Source organism: Pollachius pollachius (genome assembly GCF_949987615.1).
Source record: "Pollachius pollachius genome assembly, chromosome: 8".
NCBI classification, from domain to species: Eukaryota; Metazoa; Chordata; class Actinopteri; order Gadiformes; family Gadidae; genus Pollachius; species Pollachius pollachius.
The window spans coordinates 27025837-27052095 of record NC_136941.1 but is presented as its reverse complement, the minus strand read 5'-3'; the positions used below and the strand labels follow the sequence as shown (position 1 = coordinate 27052095).

The 26259-nt window shown below is 48.2% G+C and overlaps 1 protein-coding gene across 4 annotated transcripts in view; it reads right to left on the bottom strand.

Annotated features, from left to right (window-relative positions):
- LOC307079159 (uncharacterized protein) overlaps window positions 1-19901 on the bottom strand; it is a 221323-nt gene extending 201422 nt beyond the window's left edge. For all 4 annotated transcript variants that reach the window (XM_079741276.1, XM_079741277.1, XM_079741278.1 and 1 more), the window contains exons 1-9: window positions 19417-19901; window positions 19151-19267; window positions 18922-18988; window positions 18544-18772; window positions 14595-16422; window positions 14045-14218; window positions 13122-13295; window positions 11740-11913; window positions 10656-10829 (exon numbers count right to left, since the gene is read on the bottom strand). In XM_079741276.1, the coding sequence (XP_079597402.1) occupies window positions 10656-10829; window positions 11740-11913; window positions 13122-13295; window positions 14045-14218; window positions 14595-16422; window positions 18544-18772; window positions 18922-18988; window positions 19151-19267; window positions 19417-19535 (3056 nt within the window). In that variant the 5' untranslated portion in view covers window positions 19536-19901. The remainder of the gene's footprint in view (window positions 1-10655; window positions 10830-11739; window positions 11914-13121; window positions 13296-14044; window positions 14219-14594; window positions 16423-18543; window positions 18773-18921; window positions 18989-19150; window positions 19268-19416) is intronic.
- Window positions 19902-26259: the final 6358 nt, after the last annotated feature.

Sequence of the window (26259 nt, the reverse complement as noted above, 5' to 3'; positions counted from 1 at the left end):
GAAAAATAACATTGGGTGACTTGACGTAATCCCTGGTTCAGATAACAGAGTGTGGTGTTTCACCAACACGTCCCTCCTTGCATTAACACAGAAAGAAACCAGAATGATTTGAGGAGGGAGGGTCGACGGTCAAAGTGCAGGGGGCGGGGCCCTGTGGCACAGCCCGACCTGTCCGTCAAGGACAGACGTGGTGCGATTGGAGCTTCTGCAGTAGGTCACGCCGAGGCGATTCCTACAGTGCAACACCTCACTCTGTTATCAAAGAACCTGGGCTCACGTCAAGGAACCCAAAGTTAACACCGTCTGAAGGCTTTCCTACAGGTTCACTGAAGGAAAGCCTAGAGTGACCACTATAGGAGGACCTCAAACTCCCCATGAACGGACTCATCCCCCTGGACTCACTCTTTACACGACAGTTGCAGTATTTCACACTTTAAGCACCACCTGCGAGGCAGAGTGCTGTCAGTAGCCTGCCTCGCAAGTCCTTTTCGGGGGTAAAAACGCTAGTCATAGGCGACTCTGTTACACGTAAAGTTAGACTACACTCGCCAGCAAAAATGATTTGCCTACCCGGGGCCAGGGCTCCCGACATTGAAGCTAATCTTAGGGTGCTGGCGAACACCGACACTACTTTCGACAACATTGTAGTTCATGTCGGCACCAACGATGCTAGGACGAGACAAACTGAGGTCACAAAAAGTAACATAGCTAGGCTTTGTGACTTCGCCAGAAAGATGTGTCGGCATCGATTAATCCTCTCTGGCCCTCTACCCGATAAGGGTAATGATGAGCGCTATAGTAGATTATTGTCTCTAAATCGCTGGCTGGCACGATTTAGTTCGGAGCAGGGCTTTGGTTTCATAGATAACTGGCCCTCCTTGTGGGGCCGCCCTGGTGTGCTCATGAGAGACGGCCTACACCCTACTGGGTTAGGCGCCTCAATTATGTCAAAAAACATAGACAGATGTCTTATCCAGGCGTGACTCATCCAATCACAGCACGCTGGGTTGCAGGAGCTTAGCAAACCTGCTAGCAACAGGTTAGCTGATCCAGTTTATCAGGAAGGTGTATCTATTGCACCAATCTTTTCAGAGTTGAGTGTTAACCAGACTCCCTCTGAAAATAACGCTGTTCCTATATGTACGGTGGTGCGGCCTCGCACTGTCTTGAGGTGTAAAACCCGCAGGCAAGGGCCGCGTCCAGTATGTCGAAATCGCACCATCCCCTTGATCGCTTCAGAGCTGAGTGTTAATCGGACTCCCTCTGAAAATAATAAAATGGAAGCACTCAGAATAGGGTTCATGAATATAAGGTCGCTTTCATCTAAGGCGCTCTTGGTCCATGATCTAATTGTTGATAATAAGATCGACATACTGGGCCTTTGTGAAACCTGGTTAAAACCAGATGAGTTTCTAGCCCTAAACGAAGCTACTCCCCCCAATTACGTCAGCGCTCAAGTATCTAGAGAAATTAAGAAAGGTGGTGAAGTAGCCCTGATATCTAATTCTAAGCTTAACTTAAAGCCAAAGAATAGATATACATTCAGATCCTTTGAGGTGCTTGCGTTCTGCTCCTCAGCTCCCCGACAAGCGAAACGAGTTCCAGACTCTTTCGTTTCAGCTATAGTATATCGTCCCCCAGGACCGTATTCACTTTTTGTTGATGAGTTTTCTGACTTTGCAGCTGATCTGGCTACATATTCAGACAATATTTTGCTCATTGGGGATTTCAACATTCATGTGAATAACCCATCTGATGCCCTCGCAAGGGCTTTTCTGTCCATTACAGATACGCTTGGCTTCAAACAGCTCGTCCAGCACCCAACCCACATCGGTGGAAACACGCTGGACCTCGTTTTGACCCGCGGTGTAGACATCTCACAGCTAGTGGTCTCTCCCTACACCTCAGCTTTATCAGACCATTATTTGCTCACTTTCCAGGTGGTGGTACCCTGCACCTGCAACGATCAGCAGGCTACTTTCAGCTGTCGCCGCATCACACCTGCAACCATTACAGCGATGGCAGATAAGTTACCCAGTTCACTTGCTCCTCTTTGTAACTATAGGGGTTCTGTGGAGTGCCTTACTGATGACCTCAACGCTGCCCTGTCTGCTGCCATTGATTTAGTTGCCCCGCTCGTAATTAAAAAACGATCATTGAAAAAACCAGCTCCCTGGTTTAATGCAGAAACGCGCACTATGAAGCGAAGCTGCAGAATCCTTGAACGCAAATGGCGCTCGACTAAACTTGAGGTCTTTCATCTTGAATGGCACAACAGTCTGCTCACCTATAAGGGTGCGCTGACTACTGCCAGGAACGCCTACTTTTCCCGTATCATCAACTTGAATAGAAACAATCCCAAGTTTCTTTTTGACACGGTGAAGAGTCTGACTCAGAATCAGACTGAGACAGTAAGTTCTTCCATCATGGCAGGTGAATTCATGGATTTCTTTGTGAATAAGATTCAATCGATTAGAGAGGAAATTGATGCTTGCCGTGCAGCTTGTCCTACACATCCTGTGGGGCAGGATGGGGTCCTGCCTAGTAGGATGGGGAATTCTGACGCAACTTTCTTGGAGTTCAAGGCAATTCCTCTGGTGGAACTTGAAAAGGTGATAAAGGCATCGAAACCAACAACTTGTATGTTGGATCCTCTCCCTTCCAAGGTTCTTAAAGAACTTCTTCCAACTGTGGGGCCTACTATCCTCTCGCTTATGAATCTTTCGCTTTCAACAGGAATTGTTCCCTCCAATTTCAAGGCTGCGGTGATAAAACCGCTACTCAAAAAGCCTGGCCTAGACCCTGACTTAGTCAGGAACTATCGGCCTATATCGAACCTGACCTTCCTGTCCAAGGTACAGGAAAGGATTGTAGCAAAGCAATTCGTCGATTATCTGACGAGGAACAATCTCTTCGAACCTTTCCAGTCAGGGTTCAAGAATTTCCACTCAACTGAAACTGCTGTTACAAGAGTTGTAAATGACATCCTTCTTGCCTTGGATAAAAATACAAGCTCAATGCTTGTGCTGCTGGACCTGAGTGCTGCGTTCGACACGATCGACCATAGCATTCTTCTTCACCGTCTTGAGCACTATGTTGGTTTCGGGGGTACGGCTCTTGGTTGGCTTGAATCGTACCTCACAGATAGAACCCAATTTGTGCTCCATGAGGGTTCAGAATCAAAACACTGCAAACTACGCTTTGGCTTACCACAAGGGTCGGTCCTTGGCCCATTACTTTTTGCAATCTATATGCTTCCCTTTGGCAACGTTATCCGCAGCTTCGGAATTAGTTTCCACTGCTACGCGGATGACACCCAGCTCTTCATTCCAGTGGATTCAGGGAACTCGCCCCAGATCCAGAGGGTTGAGTCCTGTCTAGCTGCGGTGAGGGGCTGGATGTCACAAAACTTCCTCCAGCTTAACACTGGGAAGACAGAGCTGATAATTATCGGCTCGAAGCGGGACCAGAGAGAGTTTGAGGATGTCTCACTGTGGTTGGATGGACTCGCCATCCTACAGAGTGCATCAGTCAAGAATCTTGGGGTCCTGTTCGACCCTCAACTGTGCTTCAACCAACATGTTAGAAGCATAACTAGAATTGCCTTTTTCCATCTGAGAAACATTGCAAGAATCAGACCAATGTTATCTGCAGCGGATGCAGAGACACTGATTCATGCATTTGTTTCATCAAGACTGGATTATTGCAATGCAATGTTCTCGGGACTACCAAAATCTACCACAAAAAGTCTACAGCTTGTACAGAATGCTGCAGCTAGACTGCTGACCAGAACAAGAAGGTTTGATCATATCACACCTATTCTCGCCTCTCTGCACTGGCTACCAATAACTTTCAGATCGGACTTTAAGGTGCTACTGCTAACCTATAAAGCCGTGCATGGATCTTCTCCATCCTACCTGAAGGACCTGATCATTCCTTATAGTCCTTCTCGGTCCCTCCGGTCTTCGGGAGCTGGCCTTCTTTCACTGCCGAAGGTTAAAAAGAAATCGGCCGGACAGAGAGCGTTTGCCTATCGAGCCCCCTTCCTATGGAATAGGCTGCCACAAGTGATCAGGGAAGCTGACTCTGTGGAGCTATTCAAAGGAAAGCTCAAAACGCACCTCTACGATCTTGCATTTGGAACATAGGATTGTGAAAACGATTGTGAAAATGCGAAGTGAAGACCACTCTGGTTGTTTGTGTTTTGTTAATGCAGTATACATTCCCGCTATGTACTGTTCCGTTCTAATTCACTATTCTGTCTGTTCTAGCATGTTGCGGTGACTGGACTGGATGCCTGGACTCTCCTCATGGTCAACCGGCCAGCACCACATCACCATTTTTGTGCATGTATTTACCTGTATGTCAATTATGGCACCCATTGCACTCCTGACCATCCCTGGAAGAAGGATCCCCCACTATGCGTTTCTTCTCAAGATTTCTTCCTTGCTAATTTCAAGGGAGTTTTTTCTTGCCCTTGTGGGGGCTTGGGTAAAGGGGGGTGTCATAAATATTTGACTTGTTAAGCCCTTTGAGACTGTAATGGTGATTAAGGGCTATACAAATAAAATTGAATTGAATTGAATTGAATTGAATTATCTTTAATTTATCTGTTTTTGGAAGATGCTGTCATTTTTCATAATATCGCACAATTGACTTTTTATGGCATATTATCTGATATGTATATATATATTTTGTATTCAACATTACTTTACTTTAACATTACTACTTATATTATATACCTGACCTTTTTATTTTAGTGTTCACTTGCTTTGGCAATGCAAATGTATATTTCTCATGCCAATAAAGCTTGAGAGAGAGAGAGAGAGAGAGAGAGAGCAAGATAGAGAGAGAGAGAGAGAGAGAGAGAGAGAGAGAGAGCAAGATAGAGAGAGAGAGAGACACACTCATTCACCGCGTCTCTCCCCTCTGATCGCGATTACGGGTCTCTAGTGATTACGTTAATCTCCGCCCACCCTGGAGCGAGCAATTTTTTTAAGGTGGAATCTAAACTTAAGAGGAGCCTGATCGGCGAATATGGGGCTGCAATGAATGTGGGGCTAACTTCAGTGTCGTATCCATTTTGCTGCGTCTACAAACTAGTACAGACTAGTCCCCTCGGTCATCCGTCGACCGACGGAGGTCGTGTGAATGCGCCCTGGCCTGAATACGTGCGGACCATGGACCTATAAAGACTGTTTGGAATGCGCCCTTACCGTTTTGAGTACACCATCCGGGTCCCTTCAGTACACTTCTTTTACCGCGATTGTTATTGGAACGCCCTAATCAAACTATGTATAGTAAGTACGTCCTTTTCCTGTGACATTCCTGCGTCTCCCCCCTCGTCATAGCCCGTTTCAGCACCCTGTCAGTGGACAGGTACAATCCTACGAACGTCGTGAGTGCATTGAAAGCACGTTCATGTTAGTTTAGTAGTTAGTAGTTTCGGGAAACGCTCCAAAGAAATTCCCGATTGGTTCGCAAGATCTATCGTGAGAATGATCAAACAAGCAAAGCGAGCGTTATCGGAAAACGAGGCCCTGGACTTCCAACAAAAAATTAAAAAAACAAAACAAGACATTTTCTTCCATTGTGATTGGGTGGGCAGGGCGCACATTTGGGTGGGCTGAGGCCACCCTTGCCCCTGGCTACCGCCGGCCCTGCTATAGACCTGACTCCAGCCCCTATGGCCCCCCGGTGGGGGGCCCAGAGCCTCGCCGACCCAGCCACTACACCTTGGGGACCAGGACTCCGGAGCTGGCCCTCCCGCTGGGCCTGGACGTGAGTCTCTTCTGACGAGGTCGCTGCTTTTACCGCGTTCTCCGAGTCTGCTTCATCCCGTCATGTGCTGCGGGCGGAACGCGTCCGTCGGCCCAGGTGCGTTTTGAGGCGTTTTACACACCTTGTTTTCACGGGTCCGTGCCCTTACGTCATCTAGCTCCATTCAGACTTTTTTTTCACTTTCTCCCAACTCCAGTTTAGAATCAGTAGGGAACGTGTCGCACGCAAGTTGATATCTGTTATGAGTGTCCACTAGACCACTAGAGATCCAGTTCAATCTAAAGAGATCCAACTCAATTTAAAGCCACTAGAGATCCACTTCAATCTAAAGCGATCCAACTCAATCTAATGCCACTAGAAGTAGAAGCACAGGAGACTCCTTTGGTGAAACTCGCTGTTCTGGTATCCGACCACTAGGGGGTGCCAAACTGGCGTTGTATGTAGGGGGTGCTAAACGGCCGCTTCCATCCTCCCCTACACAAAGTGTTGTAAACATCGCAAAGACAAGCTTTCGGTAAAGTAATTGATCAAATAAAAAAATGAATAAAGAAAAACCTCCACACTCTATACAAATAGTTCCTTAATTAGATTCAATCTGTTTTGACTGAAGCCTCGTTGCCCCCGGGGTCTCTGGGTTAGGGCATGCTGACTCCTAATCACGCCGCATCTGATTCAGTGCCAAACCAGGAACCACCTGAGCAGGTGAAAGGGAATCTTTTGGCCATTGATGACGCTATGGGGGGGGGGTACCTTCTTAACATTGTTATTTTTTTCGTGTTTTAATTGGTTTTATTTTTTAGGGTAATTTCCCGCTGTGCAGGTTTTGAAGGTCTTTCGCTTTTTTTGGTCGGGAAGATCGTCTGCTGAGGAAAGGGATTTAGAGAATAAACAAGTTTTATGTGTTTATGTATCTGTCCGTCTCCCTTTCTCTATCTCTTTCACTATCCACCTCTAACCCCCCGAAATGTGTTAATTTGTAATGTACACACACACACACACACACACACACACGTATCTTTCATCTGTAATTGCAGTGTTGCTGTTGTTTTGGAGCCACTAGTTAGCGATGCTCTATTCTCCTCCACTGTGGGAATTATGCATCGCACAAAACAAACACACAAAACCTTCTGTGTAATTACACACCCTGTCTTGGTGCAGGACGACACACAACACACACACACACACACACACACACACACACACACACACACACACTCTCCGAATATAGTGAGGAAGAGTACAAACACTCAATAAGTGCCTACATTAAGATCCAGGACGCACAACATGGTTCTAACATCCTTACTGTACCGACAGAGATATATTGTTGTTTCTTTCTTCTTTGACTTATTGTAGGTGTCTGCTAAATGCCTTTAATGTAAAATGTAAATGTCGCAGCAAAGTTCAGAAGCGCAGGAATGAGAAGACATTAAAGGTCCCCATGGCATGCTACTTTATGGATGCTTTTATATAGGTGTTAGTGGGCCCTTAATACAGTATTTGAAGACGTTCAAGAAATTCAGCCTTGGTGCAGAATTACAGCCACCACGAGCCAGTCCCACAATGAGCTCTCCACAACCGTGACGTTTTTAGAGGCGGGTCCAGGAGGAGGGTGGGGGTGTGGCCCTGAGCAGCTTGGGGCCACGGTACCATGCGCTCTGTTTACAGTGGATGTATCGCAATGGTGAGGCGCACACAGCCTTTGGCCATGTTCTGTCAATATTAATAAACACTCCGGGTGCTTTGGCGGGAGTCCTGGAGCTCTATATCTCAATTATATCATATTATACATAGATATCTATATCATATAATATATATTATCATGGCCAAAAGCTGTGTGCGCCTCCAGAAGATTTTATGGATCTAAATAAATAAAATAAATAGTAATAGTGTAGTAATAGTGATAGTGTATCGAAATAGTATTTGTGAGAGGGGGGGAGAGGGAGGTGGGGGGGAGGGAGACAGAGGGAGAGAGAGAGAGAGACAGAGAGAGACAGAGAGAGACAGAGACAGAGAGAGAGAGAGAGAGACAGAGAGAGAGAGAGAGAGACAGAGAGAGAGAGACAGAGAGAGACAGAGACAGAGAGAGAGAGAGAGAGACAGAGAGAGAGAGAGAGAGACAGAGAGAGAGAGACAGAGAGAGAGAGACAGAGAGAGACAGAGAGAGAGAGACAGAGACAGAGAGAGACAGAGAGAGAGAGACAGAGAGAGAGAGAGAGAGAGAGAGAGACAGAGAGAGAGAGAGAGAGAGAGAGACAGAGAGAGAGAGAGAGACAGACAGACAGTGTGTCCAGCCGTCTGTCTTTGGTTTCTTTCTATAACCGACAGAGACTCTGAGGCACCCCCCCCCCCCAACAAAAACCCAGGGAGGAGGTCCGATAATAATAAAATATAAAATTAAATTATTATATAATATAATAATTTATAATTTCTGATTAACATATTATTATTCTTAAGGCGCTTATTGAAGCATTATTTAATAATAAAACACGAAATCATCGGCTGAACAAACGAGAACATTCAGTTGGATCCACTGAGTTGTTTATTGCAATTATGCTTCATTAACAAATACAACAGAAAAATAGTCCCTTACATGCACACAATAAACAGGAGGACTAAAACAATAGAAGCAGCAGACTTTACAAATCATCAACAGGTGTGCACATATCTTTAATAACTGAACATGTTCTGCGGACGCTTGGTTCCCATCAGAACACAAAAAATCAAGATTCAGTCTTAAGCCATTTACAACATGCAACATTATCCCATAGATCTCTTGGTTATTATTAATAAAATATAAAATCTACTTTAAATCAGGTCGTGAATCAGGATTATGTGACTTTAGGGGGAATTAATGGGAGTCAATGGAGGCTGAGGGAGGAACGTCCTACCTGAAGTACTGTCAATAGGCGATAGGGGGTGCTAATGTCCCTTTACAGAAAAATAGTCCCTTACATGTACACAAAAAACACAAGGGCTAAAACAATAGAAGCAGCAATATATTTGCTGCAATAGAAGCAGCAAATTAGGTTGCAAATCAGGATTATGACAAAAATGATGATATCAGAACCCTTAAGACGAAAACTGGTGAAGTCTGTAACTATATAAAAATTAACAATCACTAAGTTGTTTTATATACATTTCAAATGATAAATGTGCTTATCTAACTATGGGAGATCTTGAAAGTCTTTTCATGGTTTATCATATATACTGTCTAGAAGAGAGAGAGAGGGAAAGAAAAAGAGAGAGAGAGAGAGAAAGAGAGAGAGACTATAACTGCCACAGAGACACTGAGTCATCAGTCATCTCAGTGTGTGTGTGTGTGTGTGTGTGTGTGTGTGTGTGTGTGTGTGTGTGTGTGTGTTTGTGAGTGTGTGTGTGTAAGTGTGTGTATGTATGTATGTCTGTGTATGTATGTCTGGGTGTGTGTATATGTGTGTTTGTGTGTGCGTGTGTGCGTGTGTTTGTGTATGTTTGTGTGTGTGTGTGTGTGTGTGTATGCATATGTGTATGTTTGTGTGTGTGTGTGTGTGTGCGGTCCTCCTCCCCACCGCCTTTTTTTTTTTTCAACCACAGAGGGCAGAGACCACTGAGGACCCCCCCTACCGCTGAGGGATCACAGAGACGCTGCCCCCCCCCACCATAACCCCACCCCCGGGAGGAGGTCCTCCTGGGTGAAGGAGGACCAGAAGGTGTGGAGGTGTGTCAGTGTGTCTGAGGACCCTCCTCCACCTGGGGACACTCTGTAGAAGGACAGAGAGCCAGCAGGCCGGTCCAGATACACTCCTACTCTGGTGGAGCCAGCGGGGGGGAGAGGGAGGACTGTTCTCCTACCGTTGTACCGGGCAGAGTAACGATCATCAGAACAATAAAGACCCCAGGACTTGTTGTTCGCTCCAAGCAGGCTGTCACCAACCCGTCCTCTCCTTGTGATTCCTCTGTATGTCACTCCTATACCAACAGGTCCTTCCCTCTCTACCTCCCAGTAACAGCGGCCAGTCAGAGCCTCTCTACCCAACACCTGGTACTGGGAGTCAAATCTCTCTGGGTGATCCGGATACGACTGGTCCTCTCCAACCCACGTCACCTTCCTGTTGTCCTCAGACAGAGAGAGGAGTCTGTGGGCCGTGTTGGGGTCCAGTGTGAGTTCACAGGCATCTGAGGGAGAACCAGACATGATGAGCTGCTGAACCGCTCTTCATCCTCATCATCATCACTGGTACTGTTCTCCTGAACATGACATGTGAGGGGGGGGGGGGGTCATGTGATGTCATAGTAACGCTATTGCTTCAGACTCCGCCTTCACCGCCCCCCCCCCCACCCCCGAGCCCAGACCCTCCCCTCAGCACCCTTTGCGTGTGTGTGTGTGTGTGTGTGTGTGTGTGTGTGTGTGTGTGTGTGTGTGTGTGTGTGTGTGTGTGTGTGTGTGTGTGTGTGTGTGTGTGTGTGTGTGGACCCTCGGCCCCATCTCCCCCCCCCTCCCCCGAGCCCAGATGTTATCTTCATGATGATTGGACAGTATTAATATATGGAAGATACATGATGTCAGCCATCATCCTCATTCCCAGTAGGATCTGATCTCACTTCCTGCTGTGTGGATGGACTTTCCATCTCAGTAGTGAGTGTGTGATATGATGGATCAAACAGACACTTACACTTCTTTAGAGCTGGTTCCAGCCGCCACACTCCACCGTGCTCCACACTGGGGGGGAAACAAAGTGAGAGCAGCATGTTGAAACATTCACCTTCATCATCGGCCGTCTCATAACGTTGTACACAACATCAGTGACAGCTACCCCTTCAAACCACTTCATCTAGCAGCGGCTTGAATCCTCGTAGGAGACTTTGTCCCTGAGTGGTGAGCTGTCTCTCCATACCTGAGAGTGTCCAGTCTCCAGCGTGGATCCTCCAGTCCAGCAGAGAGCAGCGCAGCTCCAGAGTCTCCTGGGTGATTGTAGCTCAGGTCCAGCTCTCTCAGATGGGAGGGGTTGGAGCTCAGAGCTGAGGCCAGAGAAGCACAGCCTTCCTGTGTGATCAGGCAGAAAGACAAGCTACACACACACACACACACACACACACACACACACACACACACACACACACACACACACACACACACACACACACACACACACACACACTCACACACACACACACACACACTTTATTATATTTATTCTGGTTGAGAGCAGTTTATACTAAAGTAACCACATTTATAAAGTGTATTCATTCCATTTGGAGGACAAGGAGAACAGGAAGAGGAAGTGGGGAGATGACATCATCACAGACATCAGATCTTCCTTCACTTGGATGTGAAACAGGATCTTAAACGAATGCTCCTTTCTCAATAGCTACAACTCAATGAGATATTGTTTGGTTAGAGTCAGGAGAAGTCCGCTGTGTTTGGTACGCTGAGACCGTTTCTTCACAGGTTCTATCATTGTGTAGAACCAGGGAGAGTTTTGTCAGAAGGCAAAAGAGCAACAGAAAGGACATGAGCAGCACTACACCAAACTAATGTGAAGTTAATAAAGTCCATCTTTAATGTTCAATATGATTCCCTTTACCACGGCCACGGATGTTCTATGGTGAGGTGTACATTATATTCAGATCACAGCACGGCTAAAGCCTCATCCCCATGTCTACGCTAATGACAACTCCTCAGCTCACATCTGCTGACCAGAGTTACATAACATATAACATACATAACATACTAGTAGTTAACAGGTCAACCCCTAACCCTCACATCAGCTGGCCAGAGCTACATAACATATAACAAACATAACATACTAGTAGTTAACAGGTCAACCCCTAACGCTCACATCAGCGGGCCAGACTTACATAACATATAACATGCATACCGTTTTGTATGTTCTTTTCGATAACGGTCCAACTAGTCGTTGACCATCCCTTACATATTAAACAATCCCAAGACCCAGTTTAAAGAGGCTGAAAACTGACCTGAGAGTTTCCAGTGTACAGTGTGGACTCCCCAGTCCAGCAGAGAGCAGCTTCACTCCTGAATCCTTCAGATCATTGGTACTCAGGTCCAGCTCTCTCAGACTAGAGGAGTTGGAGCTGAGAACTGAGGCCAGAGCTTCACAGCATCTCTCTGACAGATCGCAGCCCTTCAGCCTTCACACAAAATAAAGAGGACAGGTTAGGAACTGTGAATAAAATAACATACATCTCCAACTTATTACCAAATGAAGAAATTGTGGTTATTCAAATTAGGTGTAAAATGTATAACAATAAGATTTTGCAGCGTTTGAAAAGTCGTTTTGTATATTAATATTACTTTTTGTTGTTGTATTATGTATATTATGTATTGTAATGTTATCAGTTAATCTAAAGCGATGTTTTATAGATAATTAGAAGTTTTATTCCAATATTATGTATAGTGTGTTGGGATGAGAATAAACATCATAGCGATCAGGAAAACACCTTGCGAGCACGAGAACTAAAGGTACGGCCACACTGAACGCGTTACGCGAGTTTGATTAGGCCTAACCTGCCGCTTCATCATTGTGTGTCACAAAAATGGTTCAACGCGCCTACGGAGCTAGATGAGCCCGCCCAAAACTTATTTTACCCCGCTACTTTTCATTTGCTCCACAAACATGGCTGAGATCACCACCATCGCTGCGATGTATATGTTGTGGGAGTTCGAGGAGAGTAGGAAACCCAAACGCCGTCGTGTTTGGGTGCATGACATCCTCCGTAGGCGCTCACAGCTAGGTGAGTTTCACCACCTCCTCCAGGAACTCCGCCTGGATGACGGCCGGTTCCAGCGGTATTTTGGGCTGACTGGGGCCATGTTCGATGACCTGCTATCCCGGGTTGGTGCCAGGATCTCCCGTCAGGACACCAACTACAGGCGCTCCATATCAGCTGCGGAGCGCCTGTCCTCCGTCACTCTGCCAGTGACGTCGGGTCAAGCTCAACGCTGATTGGCTATCGCGGCTAAGCGTCACGCGTAGGAGCGTAAAAAGTTCGATTTTTTGAACTCCGCACATAGGTGCGTTGGGCACGTAGGTGCGCTGGGTGCGTTATTTAGGTGCGTAAAACGCGTCTAACACGGCTAAAGCACTACTTTTAGCGCGTGTAACGCATCTGCGCCCCAAAAACCAATGGTTCCCAATGCAAAAATGCGGATTTTCTACGCCTTTAACGAGCATGAAGCGTTCAGTGTGGCCGTACCTTTAGACAGCATTTGTGCGCTTGGGGATGTCAGTTTCGTGCTGCTTCACTTTACATGCACACTTTTATGGATGTAAATCTGTTAAATGTCTTCTGATATTGCACCTTGTGGTGTATCTGTTTAACCATTGGGTAAAACTGACCTGAGGGTTTCCAGTGTACAGTGTGGACTCCCCAGTCCAGCAGAGAGCAGCTTCACTCCTGAATCCTGCAGATCATTGGTACTCAGGTCCAGCTCTCTCAGACTAGAGGAGTTGGAGCTGAGAACTGAGGCCAGCGCTTCACAGCATCTCTCTGACAGATCACAGCCCTTCAGCCTTCACACAAAATAAAGAGAACAGGTTAGGAACTGTGATTAAAATAACTTACATCGTAAACTTATTACATATTGAAGAAATTGTGGTTATTCAATATTGGGTGTAAAATGTATAACTATATGAAATTTGTTGTGAAGAGGCGGCAGTAGCTCAGGAGGGAATAGCGGGTTGGCTGGTAACCTGGAGGTTGCCGGTTCAATCCCCGCTCCTCCTAGCTGAGTGTTGAGGTGTGCTTGAGCAAGGCACCTGACCCTAACTGCTACCGACGAGCTGGCTGTCGCCTTGCATGGCTGACTCCGCCGTCGGTGTGTGAATGTGTGCGTGAATGTGAGGCAATATTGTAAAGCGCTTTGGGTGGCCAAAGGTTAGAAAAGAGCTATATTAATGCAGTCCATTTAAAATTGTTTTGCTGTGTTTGGAAATCGGTTTTTGCTATTAATATTAGTGTTTGTTGCAGTATTATGTAATGTATTGTAATACATGTTATTAGTTCATCTAAAGCATTGTTTTGCGTATAATTAGAAGTTTTATTCCAATATTATGCATATTGTGTTTAGAGGAGAATAAATATCATAGCAATCAGGAAAACACTTTACGAGCACAAGAACTAAGAAAGCATTTGTGCGCTTAGGGATGTCAGTTGCATGCTGCTTCACTTTATGTGTGCACTTTTATGGAGGTAAATCTGTTAAATGTCTTCTGATATTGCACCTTGTGGTGTAACTGTTTGACCATTGGGTAAAACGGACCTGAGAGTTTCCAGTGTACAGTGTGGACTCCCCAGTCCAGCAGAGAGCAGCTTCACTCCTGAATCCTGCAGATCATTGGTACTCAGGTCCAGCTCTCTCAGACTAGAGGAGTTGGAGCTGAGAACTAAGGCCAGAGCTTCACAGCATCTCTGTGACAGATGACAGCCCTTCAGCCTTTACCCAAAATAAAGAGAACATGTCAGGAACTGTGATTAAAATAACATACATCTTTAAGTTATTCAATAATGAAGGAATGTTATTAGTTTAACAAAAAAAAACCTAAATAATTAGATGTATAAATGAATACTCCTATATTCTATTTTTCTGAATATTCTCTTATGTATACTATAATACATTACACGTTAATAGGACACCTACAGAGATGTTTTGTATATTATTATAACTTGTATGTTTATTCTGTTATGAGCAGAATAGTAATACATGTTGTAATGAACCTACAGAAATCTTTTTCATATTATTTTAACCTTATATTCCAGTTGTATTTATATTGTGTAGTGTGTATTGTAATACATGTTATTAGTGAACCTACAGAGATATTTTGGAGGCTTTGACCACTGGCAGCAGCTTGAGAAGACCATCTTCTGAAGCAGAGTATTTTTTCAGGTCAAACACATCCAGCTCCTCTTCTGATGTCAGTAAGATGAAGACCAGAGCTGACCACTGAGCAGGGGAGAGAGATTCTCCGGAGAGACTTCCTGATGTCAGGTACTGTTGGATCTCCTTCACTAGAGAACAGTCGTTCAGCTCATTCAGACAGTGGAACAGATTGATGCTTCTCTCTGGAGATAGGTCTCCTTTTATCTTCTCCTTGATGTAAGACACTGTTCCCTTATTGGTCTTTGAGCTGCTTCCTGTCAGTCGCAACAGACCTGTTTTAACCTGAGTGGTCAGTGATCTTTTTTTCTGTCCCAGCAGACCGCGTAGGACAATCTGATTGGTCTCCAGAGAGAGGCCCAGGAGGAAGCGGAGGAACAAGTCCAGGTGTCCGTTCTCACTCTGTAAGGCCTTGTCCACAGCACTCTGGTAGAAGAGGAGTTTATCTTTCCTGGAGGTTGGTGGTTCTTCTGAGAGCAGATTGACACCAGTATCGATGAAGGACAGAAAGACATAAAGGGCAGCCAGAAACTCCTGGATGCTCAGATGGACAAAGCAGAACACCTTGTCCTGGTACAGCCCACACTCCTCTTTAAAGATCTGGGTGAACACTCCTGAGTACACTGAGGCTGCTCTGATATTGATGTCACACTCTGCCATATCTGCCTCGTAGAAGATCAGGTTCCCTTTCTCCAGCTGGTTAAAAGCAAGTTTTCCAAGAGAAACAATGATCTCCCTGCTCTCTAAACTCCAGTCCTGATCTGTTTCAGCCCTCCCATGGTACTTCCTGTCCCCCTGTATGGACTGAACCCTCAGGAAGTGGCTGTACATCTGAGTCACGGTCTTGGGCATCTCTTCGATCTGGGATTTTTTGAAGATGTCTTCCAGAACTGAAGCAGTGATCCAACAGAAGACTGGGATGTGACACATGATGTGGAGGCTTCTTGATTTCTTGACGTGGGAGATGATTGTGGTGGCCAGCGTCTCCTCTCGGAATCTCTTCCTGAAGTACTCCTCCTTCTGTTGGTCGGTGAACCCCCTCACCTCTGTCACCATGTCAACACACTCAGCAGGGATCTGATTGGCTGCCGCAGGGCGTGTGGTTATCCAAATGCGAGCAGAGGGAAGCAGGTCGCCCCTGATGAGGTTTGTCAGCAGCACGTCCACCGAGGTGGACTTTGTGACATCATTCCATATCGGGTTGTTCTGGAAGTCCAGAGGAAGTCGACACTCATCCAGACCATCCAATATGAAGACAACTTGGAACCGGTCGAATCTGCAGATTCCTGCTTCTTTGGTCTCACTAAAGAGCTGATGAAGAAGTTCCACCAAGCTAAACTCTTTCCCTTTCAGTAAATTCAGCTCTCTGAAAGTGAGGAGAAATGTGAAGTGTATGTCCTGGTTGGTTTTGCCTTCAGCCCAGTCCAGAATGAACTTGTGTGTTAAGACGGTTTTACCAATGCCGGCCACTCCAGTTGTCATTATTGTCCTGATTGGTTGATCGTTTCCAGGTAAGGGTTTAAAGATGTCTTCACATCTGATTGGTGTTTCTTCCTTGGCTGGTTTCCTGGAAGCTGTTTCAATAAGTCTGACCTCATGTTCCTTGTTGACCTCTCCACTGCCTCTCTCTGTGATGAAGATTTCTGTGTAGAAGTCGTTCAGATCTGTTCGCTTTCCTGCTTTAGCGATTCCCTCAAACAAACACCTGAACTTCTTCTTCAAATGAGACTTGATTTTATGCTTGCAATCGACAGCATCAGATCCTAAATGAGAAAACAACAGATGACATCAGTTAGTGGCTGGTGATCAATGGAACCAGGTCAATATTTCCTGTTAAATTACCAACTTCATGATATTTAGTGGCTTCATTACTTGGTGGTCGGAAAAGCTGGTTGTGAAGGACTGCATGTAACAGATTCAAAATGGTAAGGACTATTATTTCCGCAGCAATATGATTGTTCTAATGATAGTAATAATGATAGTGAATCAGTGTAAAGTGATTTGCTATGCTGATACAACAAGACAGGGTTTCATCACTTCCACTGAGTTGTTCTGCTGTTGGTCACCAGTATAATGTTTAACGTTAATGTGGCTTCATAACTTGTGGTCGGAGAAGCTGGTCGTGACAAAGACTGCATGTTACATATTCAAAATGTTCAGGACTTTGTTTTTTCCACAGCAATATGATTGGTCTGATGATAATAATAATGATAGTGAATTGGTGTAAAATGACATGCTGATATAACAAGATAGTGTTGCATCTCTTCCACAGAGTTATTCTGCTGTTGATCTGCAGCTTACGTTTAATATTATTAATAATAATAATAATAATTATATTTAATAACATTTTATTTCAAGGTACCTTTCATGACACCCAAGGTCCCCTTGCAATTCATAAAACAATCTAGGGTCAAGAACAGCAGGAGCTGCATCGCCAACAGCATGATCAAAACAAGACATAAGACCCAAGTAGGAGGGGGTAAGAACAGTGAGGAGACCCAGGTAGGAGGGGGTAAGAACAATGAGGAGACCCAGGTAGGAGGGGGTAAGAACAGTGAGGAGACCCAAGTAGGAGGGGGTAAGAACAGTGAGGAGACCCAAGTAGGAGGGGGTAAGAACAGTGAGGAGACCCAGGTAGGAGGGGGTAAGAACAGTGAGGAGACCCAGGTAGGAGGGGGTAAGAACAGTGAGGAGACCCAGGTAGGAGGGGGTAAGAACAGTGAGGAGACCCAGGTAGGAGGGGGTAAGAACAGTGAGGAGACCCAGGTAGGAGGGGGTAAGAACAGTGAGGAGACCCAGGTAGGAGGGGGTAAGAACAGCAGTGAGGAGACCCAGGTAGGAGGGGGTAAGAACAGTGAGGAGACCCAGGTAGGAGGGGGTAAGAACAGTGAGGAGACCCAGGTAGGAGGGGGTAAGAACAGTGAGGAGACCCAGGTAGGAGGGGGTAAGAACAGTGAGGAGACCCAGGTAGGAGGGGGTAAGAACAGTGAGGAGACCCAGGTAGGAGGGGGTAAGAACAGTGAGGAGACCCAGGTAGGAGGGGGTAAGAACAGCAGTGAGGAGACCCAGGTAGGAGGGGGTAAGAACAGTGAGGAGACCCAGGTAGGAGGGGGTAAGAACAGTGAGGAGACCCAGGTAGGAGGGGGTAAGAACAGCAGCACAACGGGGATACGAGGGGAACCCACAGTAGGGGGTCATTACAGCGAGCAGGCCAGTGGGAACACATGTGTTTTGAGGAGGGATTTCAATGTTGTCAGGGCGTCTCTTTCAGTTCAGCTGAGAGCCCTAGCACCCACGGTGCTGAGAGCCCTAGCACCCACGGGGCTGAGAGCCCTAGTACCCACGGCGCTGAGAGCCCTAGCACCCACGGTGCTGAGGCGGGAGGTCGGGACGGTGAAGACCAGCTGAGGATGACGAAGGGAGCGGCAGGGCCTGTCCTCCTGGAGGAGGTCGGGGAGATAAGTGGGGGCCACGTTGTGGAGGGCTTTGTCGGTGAGCAGAAGGGTTTTAAGGTCAATCCGGTGTTGGACACTGAGCCAGTGTAGTTGGACGAGAATGGGGGTGATTTGGTCGGGGGATTTGGTTCTGGTAATGATGATGTTTAACATTCTTTAACCTGAGACCCCCACCATTACCCTACATATCCGGATTAAACCATTTAACCTGATACCCCACAACAACCCCACATACTGGATCAAACCATTTAACAAAGAAGGAAAAATTGAAAGAGGAAAAACTCAAAGAGGAAAGATTGTCTCCACATAGAAGTATGAAATGTATAAGTCTCACACTATGTAATTTAGTCTGAAGAGAACAAATAATAATCTCCTACTGCTCATCAAAATGTGTATTCCTTCTCTGTTTTCAAGATAAGAGCCTCTTACCGCCCCCCAGTGTGTCGGCCAGTTCCTCCTGGTTCATCTCCATCAGGCAGAGCTTTGTGATGTCCACCACTCCCTCTATGGCACGCCTCCTCTGCTCCTCCTTCTTACCATCCATCTCCTCCTCCCCCACCCTCTGACCCTCTGAGCATTGTGGGTAATCTGAGAAGAGATCCCTCCAGAGCTTCTTCAGCTCCTTGTCTAGGAAAGCGTGTGCGTTCTCCTCAGCCCTCTGGAACAGAACAAACATCAAGGAGAACTTAACTGAACTAACTGAGACATCAGAAGCATCTGTCCTGGATCCACGTCCCGCTGGACAAGAGATGCTTTCTAATGTCCATGGAGAGCTGAAGTCAAACGTGTTGGTGGACATTTACACACCTTGATCAGCTCTGTTTGATGCTGCTGTAGAGACTGAGCACTGGTAACCTTTGACCTCTTCTGGTGTCTGTGGGGGATCACACACACACACACACACACACACACACACACACACACACACACACACACACACATACAATTATATTTCCCCAGACTTGTAGATATCAGAATCAGTAGAGTCTGATAGCAACCAACTGGTCTGTTTTCATCGTCTGTTTGAAACCCCTACATCTTCTTTCTGGAGGGGCGTCCATCTTTAAAGCCATGTGGTATATTCATAGACCAGTCACTCTTCATGGAGACACAGCTAGGTTGAGGGGAGTCGGCTCTCTGCTGCTGCTTTGGGCTTCAACACACACACACACACACACACACACACACACACACACACACACACACACACAGCTTTAACTCAGACTAATGATGGAGTCATGATGTATCACTGCTGAGCTCTGAGATGGACAACAGTCACAGACAGAGAGATCCTCTTCTTACCTCTTAGCTTTGCTCCGGCGGCCATGTTCCCCAGACAGAGTGGTCTTAGAGGTAGGACCCCCCTCCTCTCTCTCCTCATCCATATTAGACTGGAGACCTGGACACAAACACAACTCCATATTGTTTCTACTGCCACTCGGCGTTTGTTTACTCTCTTTTATATGAGCTGTGTATTCCGCTCACAGGGGGCTGTTGTCTCTGTTAACTTTGGAGAAGACGCAGACGCAGATTCATAGACGCAGATTCATAGACGCAGATTCATAGACCTTCTCAATCCCAGACGTTTCTCATATACTCTTTAATAACGTATCATCATTCAACACAGAAGGTCTCAAAAGGCTACAAAATGTGTCTGATAAGATCAAGTTCACCATGCGGATATCATACCAACTGCTCCCTGTGCTGGTTAAACCGCTCTGAAGGCAGGACCATACATGGACTTCCTCATGTGGTGACATCACAACCAGATCTGTGAGGCAGGCCCACAGAGAACAAGACAGATTCATAGACCGTCTCATTCTCAAGGAGGGCAGGACCATATATGGACTTCCTCGTGTGGTATGACATCACAACCAGATCTGTGATGTGGGCAAACAGAGTACAAGACCCAGTACAAGATGACATTTAAATGTCTCCACTAACCAAGATTCCTGTCCAAATAAACTAATCATAATACCGCACTACAAATATAACAACTGTCCATTCTATCCTCAGTACCTTTAAAGTCACCAACGGACTTGTGATTAAGAACCACGCTTGACTCAAGGCTGAAAGTTTTTAGGTTCGATCCCCAATGCCCACAGTCTAACACGTAGCATTCTACAGAGCAGGAATCTTAAAAATGATCAACCTACTGTTAAGATTCAAAGTTATTCATATTTATGATCTATCACAGATATTTTATTGAAAGAATAACCCAAGTATATCTGATCCAATTCCCCAAAGAACACAGAAAATACAACAAAGAGCATTAAAGCTAAGGCAGCCTAGCTTGATTGTTGTAGCCTATGTAGCAATGCAATTCTCTAGCTACCATAACTCTAAATAATATATTGTGGCGAGCAGCAGGAGAAGGATGAGGCGGGAGCCCAGGTTTAGCAGTCGGCCACAGTTCCGCACCCCACACACCGCTCGACAACGGAACTGCCTTTAATAACACCAGCACGGTGCACACTAAAACACACGCCACCATTCAACGACACTAACACTTTCAGTAATGGTGCAATGAACACAACATGAGCACAAGAGTCACAAACACACCCCAACATCGATGAACCCAAACCCATGAACCCTGATTAGTTTACCAACCACTAATGACCCAGGAGGGCCCCGAAACGGTCCAACCCCTAGAACAGTAGAACCCCCAGAATCCTTAGCGATCCGGCGTCCACGCCCGTGGTCTGAGACGCCCGTCTCCAATCACGGGCGGCGTGGGCCATCGTCTGCCAGACCCCAGAGTCAGCAGGAGCCCTGGGGGTGTGGTCGGGGACCACCTCCTTCGGGACCCCCACTGGGTTCCGTCATAGGGGGGCCGTTGGAGCGCCGTTCGTGGACCACGTCCTCCGCCGCCTTCGGACGTCTGGCCCGTCGACGGCCGCGCCGGCGGCTGGGACGAGGAGGGGTGGCGCGCCCCGTCCACCAGCAGCCCTCCCCCAGCCCCAGCTGCCCACACGGCGGCGGCTCCAGGTCCCGCGGCCTCGTGTTCCGGTTCTCGTCCCGCCCGGACCGGAAGGCCGCTGTCTTAGGGCCCCGGGAGAGGGCTGCCCCGGCCGAGCCCCCCACAGCGACGGCAGCGGTGCTTGGCCGGACCAGACCGGTCCTGGCCATCCTCCTCCGTGGAAGGCTGCTGGCTGGGTCGGGGGAAGAAGACGTGTTGCCCCAGACGTTCCGCCGCAAGTCCCCGCAGGAAGGCGTGCAGGGCTAGGTCCTCCCTGAACCGGGGTTCCCGGCGTGGAACTGGACATCCGCGGCAGATGTCCCCAGGCGCTCTCCCTCCTGGCGGCAGCCGCTGGCCGGATGTTCCCTGCTCTTGTCACTGAAGACCCGTTCCCCGAACCGCCCCTCCGACGGCCTGGTCAGGGCCTGGAGGTCCTGCTGGTCTCCTGGGGTTAGGTCCAGGAGAACCTTTACCGCTGTCCCCTCCAGCGCCAGGGCCAGGTGGACGACCGCCTTTCCGGCGCCCTAGCCGTTGTGCCACTCAGCGAGCTGGAACTGGGCCAGGTACGGCTCCAGCTGCGTAGTTGGAGAACTTCGGCAGCTCCACCGCCGTCTTTGCCACCAGGGGGCGGTGGACAGCTGCCAGTTCTCCCTCCAGGGCCAAGGGGGGCGCTGCGCTCCCACAGCGCAGGGTGCGTCGGCGTCGGTTGGTGGCTGCCATGGGCTCGACGTCAATCCCACTCCTCTCTCGGCGTGCACCGGCCAATCACACTTCTGACACCAATGTGGCGAGCGGCACAGGAAGGGTGAGACGGGAGCCCAGGTTTAGCAGCTGGGCCTCAGGAGCCGGATTCTGCCCCTCAGTGTTCTCAGAGCTGGTGTCAGAAGAACATGGGATGGAGCAGAACGGGAGGAGGTGAAGTCATGAGCTAGATGTATCTAGATCTATAGAGCTGTATAGTCCAGTGAGCTAGATGTTTCTAGATCTATAGAGCTGTATATTCCAGTGAGCTAGATGTATCTAGATCTATAGAGCTGTATATTCCAGTGAGCTAGATGTATCTAGATCTATAGAGCTGTATAGTCCAGTGAGCCTCAGTGTTCTCAGAGCTGGCGTCAGAAGAACATGGGATGGAGCAGAACGGGAGGAGGTGAAGTCATGAGCTAGATGTATCTAGATCTATAGAGCTGTATAGTCCAGTGAGCTAGATGTTTCTAGATCTATAGAGCTGTATATTCCAGTGAGCTAGATGTATCTAGATCTATAGAGCTGTATAGTTCAGTGAGCTAGATGTATCTAGATCTATAGAGCTGTAAAGTCCAGTGAGCTAGATGTATCTAGATCTATAGAGCTGTATAGTCCAGTAAGCTAGATGTATCTAGATCTATAGAGCTGTATAGTCCAGTGAGCTAGATGTATCTAGATCTATAGAGCTGTATAGTCCAGTGAGCTAGATGTTTCTAGATCTATTTAGCTGTATATTCCAGTGAGCTAGATGTATCTAGATCTATAGAGCTGTATAGTCCAGTGAGCTAGACAAGTCACCATGGTCTCTGTATTGGTAGTAGCATTAATCATGAGAGCAGAACTGCAATAAAACACATTTTACTCACCAATTGGTTTGTGACACTTGTCTGAATCTAAGGATCAAGAGAAATGATTAGTGTTGTAACAGTGGTGAATATCCTCATGTTATTATACTTTCATATTCTTAATGCAACAACATCACTTTGGACATTGGAGAAGGTTCATCATTCAGAAGTGGAGAGGTTTCTACCACCAGACCACCAGTGTATGAAGACAACCAATCAGATTCTAGGAAGGGGACAGGAAGTAGAAGCAGGTGGAGATCAGGTGTTTGTCCTCCTGGAGAGTTCGATCCACTCACCGTTCCTCTTCTGGTACACAAAGACTCCAACAACAGCAGCAGCAACAACAGCGAGGATGAAGACAAGGATGTGACTCTAGAGTTAGAGAGAGAGAGAAAGAGAGAGCGAGGGGGGAGAGAGAAGGAGAGGGGTAGGGAGAGAGAGACAGGTGTACAGTCTGTTCCTGTAGTGTATCAGTTCATCCACCAGACATGAGTCGTTCATAGCCAGCAGGTCATGTGACTCTACCTGTTCTCTGCAGAGTGCTCTTCCAATAGCTCAGGTGCTTCTTCAGCCAATCAACACAGTACTTCAACACAGTACTACAGTTTGGTGGTGACAGCCTGACGTACTGGAGCGACCCAGGTCAGGGTCTTCAGGTCCAACGCCATGAAGTCCTCTCCACCGTAACCATACTGTTCATTACCATCAGTAGTATCATCCTCATCATCCCACTCACAACCAGTCATCCTCTGAACAACTGAGAGAGAGAGCGAGAGAGAGAGAGAGAGGTTAACTGTCCATCTGACGGTTAACTGTTTGTCTGTCTGAAGGTTAACTGTCTGTCTGCAAGTTAACTGGCTGTCTCTCTGTAGGTTAACTGTCTGTCTGTCTGCAGGTTAAGTGTCTGTCTGTCTGTCTGTAGGTTAAGTGTCTGTCTGTCTGTAGGTTAAGTGTCTGTCTGTAGGTTAACTCTCTCTCTCTCTCTCGCTCTGTCTTTCTCTCACCCATCCTCCCCCTCTCCTCTCTCCCACTGATGAAGGTCAGGGTGAAGGTCAACGTTGCGGCCAAAGGTCAAACTAGTGGTCAACTGACGCCCCAGGACCCCCGGGTCGTCACGGTTACCTTCGGCAGTTCCGCCTCCCCCGTGGGGGTCTCCTGGATCTCCCCACCCACCGGGTCATGACCCCCGTCCCGGGGAAGTATGAGTTGCTAGGCAACGGCGCCGTGGTGGGGCACCGGGTCCAGTGGTCCGAGGGCGGGACCTACACCTGCTGGGTTGGGGGGGGCCGTCGCCAAGGACGACCACGGCGCTGGAAGTGCTGCTGACTCCGCCCTCCGACGGACCCTCCGTCGTCACGGTGACGGGGGCATGAGGCTGCTGCTGGACCGTGCGGCGTCCGGGACCCTGTGGCCCCGGGGGTGGGGGGGGGGGGGGGGGAGGTTGCTCCCAGGGGACGCCGTGGCCCCTGTACGGCGGGGGCGGCGGCGCAGTGTGGCCCTCAGGGTGGCCCCGCCCCCCCCGGGCCCCGGTGGTGGTCCTCAACGGGGAGCCGCTGAGGCTCCACTGCCTGGTGGACGTGGACCCCCCCCTGAGGCTGAGCTGGACCCGGCCCCCCGGGGTGGTGCTGGTTCGACAGCAGACCGCCGGCCGCTACGCCGCGCTGCTCAAAGGCAGTGCGGCAGGCAACGCCCCACGACCAAGGAGACCTACCTCAACGTCTCCTGAGGGAGGGGTCCGCGATGGATCAGGGGCTTTGAGGGACTTTTAAGGTGCAGCATCCAGGGAAGACGTCCGGATTCAGGGGGACTTAAGAGGCACATTCCAGGGAAGACGTCGGGGTTCAGGGGGATTAGGGGCCTTAAGGGGCACCTTCCAGGGAAGACGTCCGGGTTCAGGGGGATTAGGGGCCTTAAGGGGCACCTTCCAGGGAAGACGTCCGGATTCAGGGGGATTAGGGGCCTTAAGGGGCACCTTCCAGGGAAGACGTCCGGGTTCAGGGGGATTAGGGGCCTTAAGGGGCACCTTCCAGGGAAGACGTCCGGATTCAGGGGGACTTGAGGGGCACCTTCCAGGGAAGACGTCCGGATTCAGGGGGATTAGGGGCCTTAAGGGGCACCTTCCAGGGAAGACGTCCGGGTTCAGGGGGATTAGGGGCCTCAAGGGGCACCTTCCAGGGAAGACGTCCGGATTCAGGGGGACTTAAGGGGCACCTTCCAGGGAAGACGTCCGGATTCAGGGGGATTAGGGGCCTTAAGGGGAACCTTCCAGGGAAGACGTCCGGGTTCAGGGGGATTAGGGGCCTTAAGGGGCACCTTCCAGGGAAGACGTCCGGATTCAGGGGGACTTAAGGGGCACCTTCCAGGGAAGACGTCCGGATTCAGGGGGATTAGGGGCCTTAAGCGGAACCTTCCAGGGAAGACGTCCGGGTTCAGGGGGATTAGGGGCCTTAAGGGGAACCTTCCAGGGAAGACGTCCGGGTTCAGGGGGATTAGGGGCCTTAAGGGGCACCAGACGGTGTGGAACCACACAGGGGAGCGGCGCTGGGACATGGGGCCCGTCCCCAGCTGTCTGGGGGCCTTCACCCTGAGGGTCCGGGCGGAGGCCGTGGCCAGGGCGAAGTCCTCCACACCTCCGCTGAGAAGAGTGAGACCACCCACACCTGTGTTGAACTTAAATAGACACACACACACACACACACACACACCCACACACACAAACACACACACACACACACGCCGAACACACGTGCACACACACACACACACACACACCGAACACATACACACACACACACACACACACACACACGCCGAACACACACAGACAAACACACACACACCGAACACACCCACACAGACGGGGGGAGGGAGAGGGGAGAGAGAAAGAGAGACAGAGTGTGTCCGGCCGTCTGTCTGTGGTTTCTTTCCACAACCGACAGAGACACTGAGAACCCCCCCCAACCAAAACCCAGGGAGGAAAAACATTTGTGGTTTTATTTATAATTTCTGATTAATATTAGGGCTGTCAAGCGATTGAAAAACATAATCTAATTAATTACAGGCTCTGTGATTAATTAATCTAAATTAATCTCATACTTACATTTTTCCGAGAAGGTATTTCAAAAATAATTAAATTCAAGTAAATTATGGCAGATGAGTGTCTTTCATTAACATACGGTGCATATTAAGATCAAATGAATAACATTTCCATCTCACTCAGGATTCAATGCATCTCAGTCGAGTGTGGCTTGACGAGGCTGGCTGCTAGCGCCAGCTTCAGGGGCGGTGGCAGCTCGTACCTGCCAGCTTGCTACCAAACATTTTGCGTTGAGGTGATATTTAAGGGTTGATGAACTCCGGTGATAGGAAAATTCCTTATTACAGAGATTGCAGATAACGGTGTTCCTAACTACAGTTCCGTCTGGGAGTTTAAACTTGAACTTTCCGTGCACGGGGCCGAGCAGCGTCTTCTCGTTTGCCTCCATTTTGTTTCAACGCAAATGACGCAACGGGTCAAAGGGCACTATAGAAGCGTGATTAATCTGTGTTAATTTGACAGCCTTAATTAATATATTATTTTTCTTAAGGCACTTA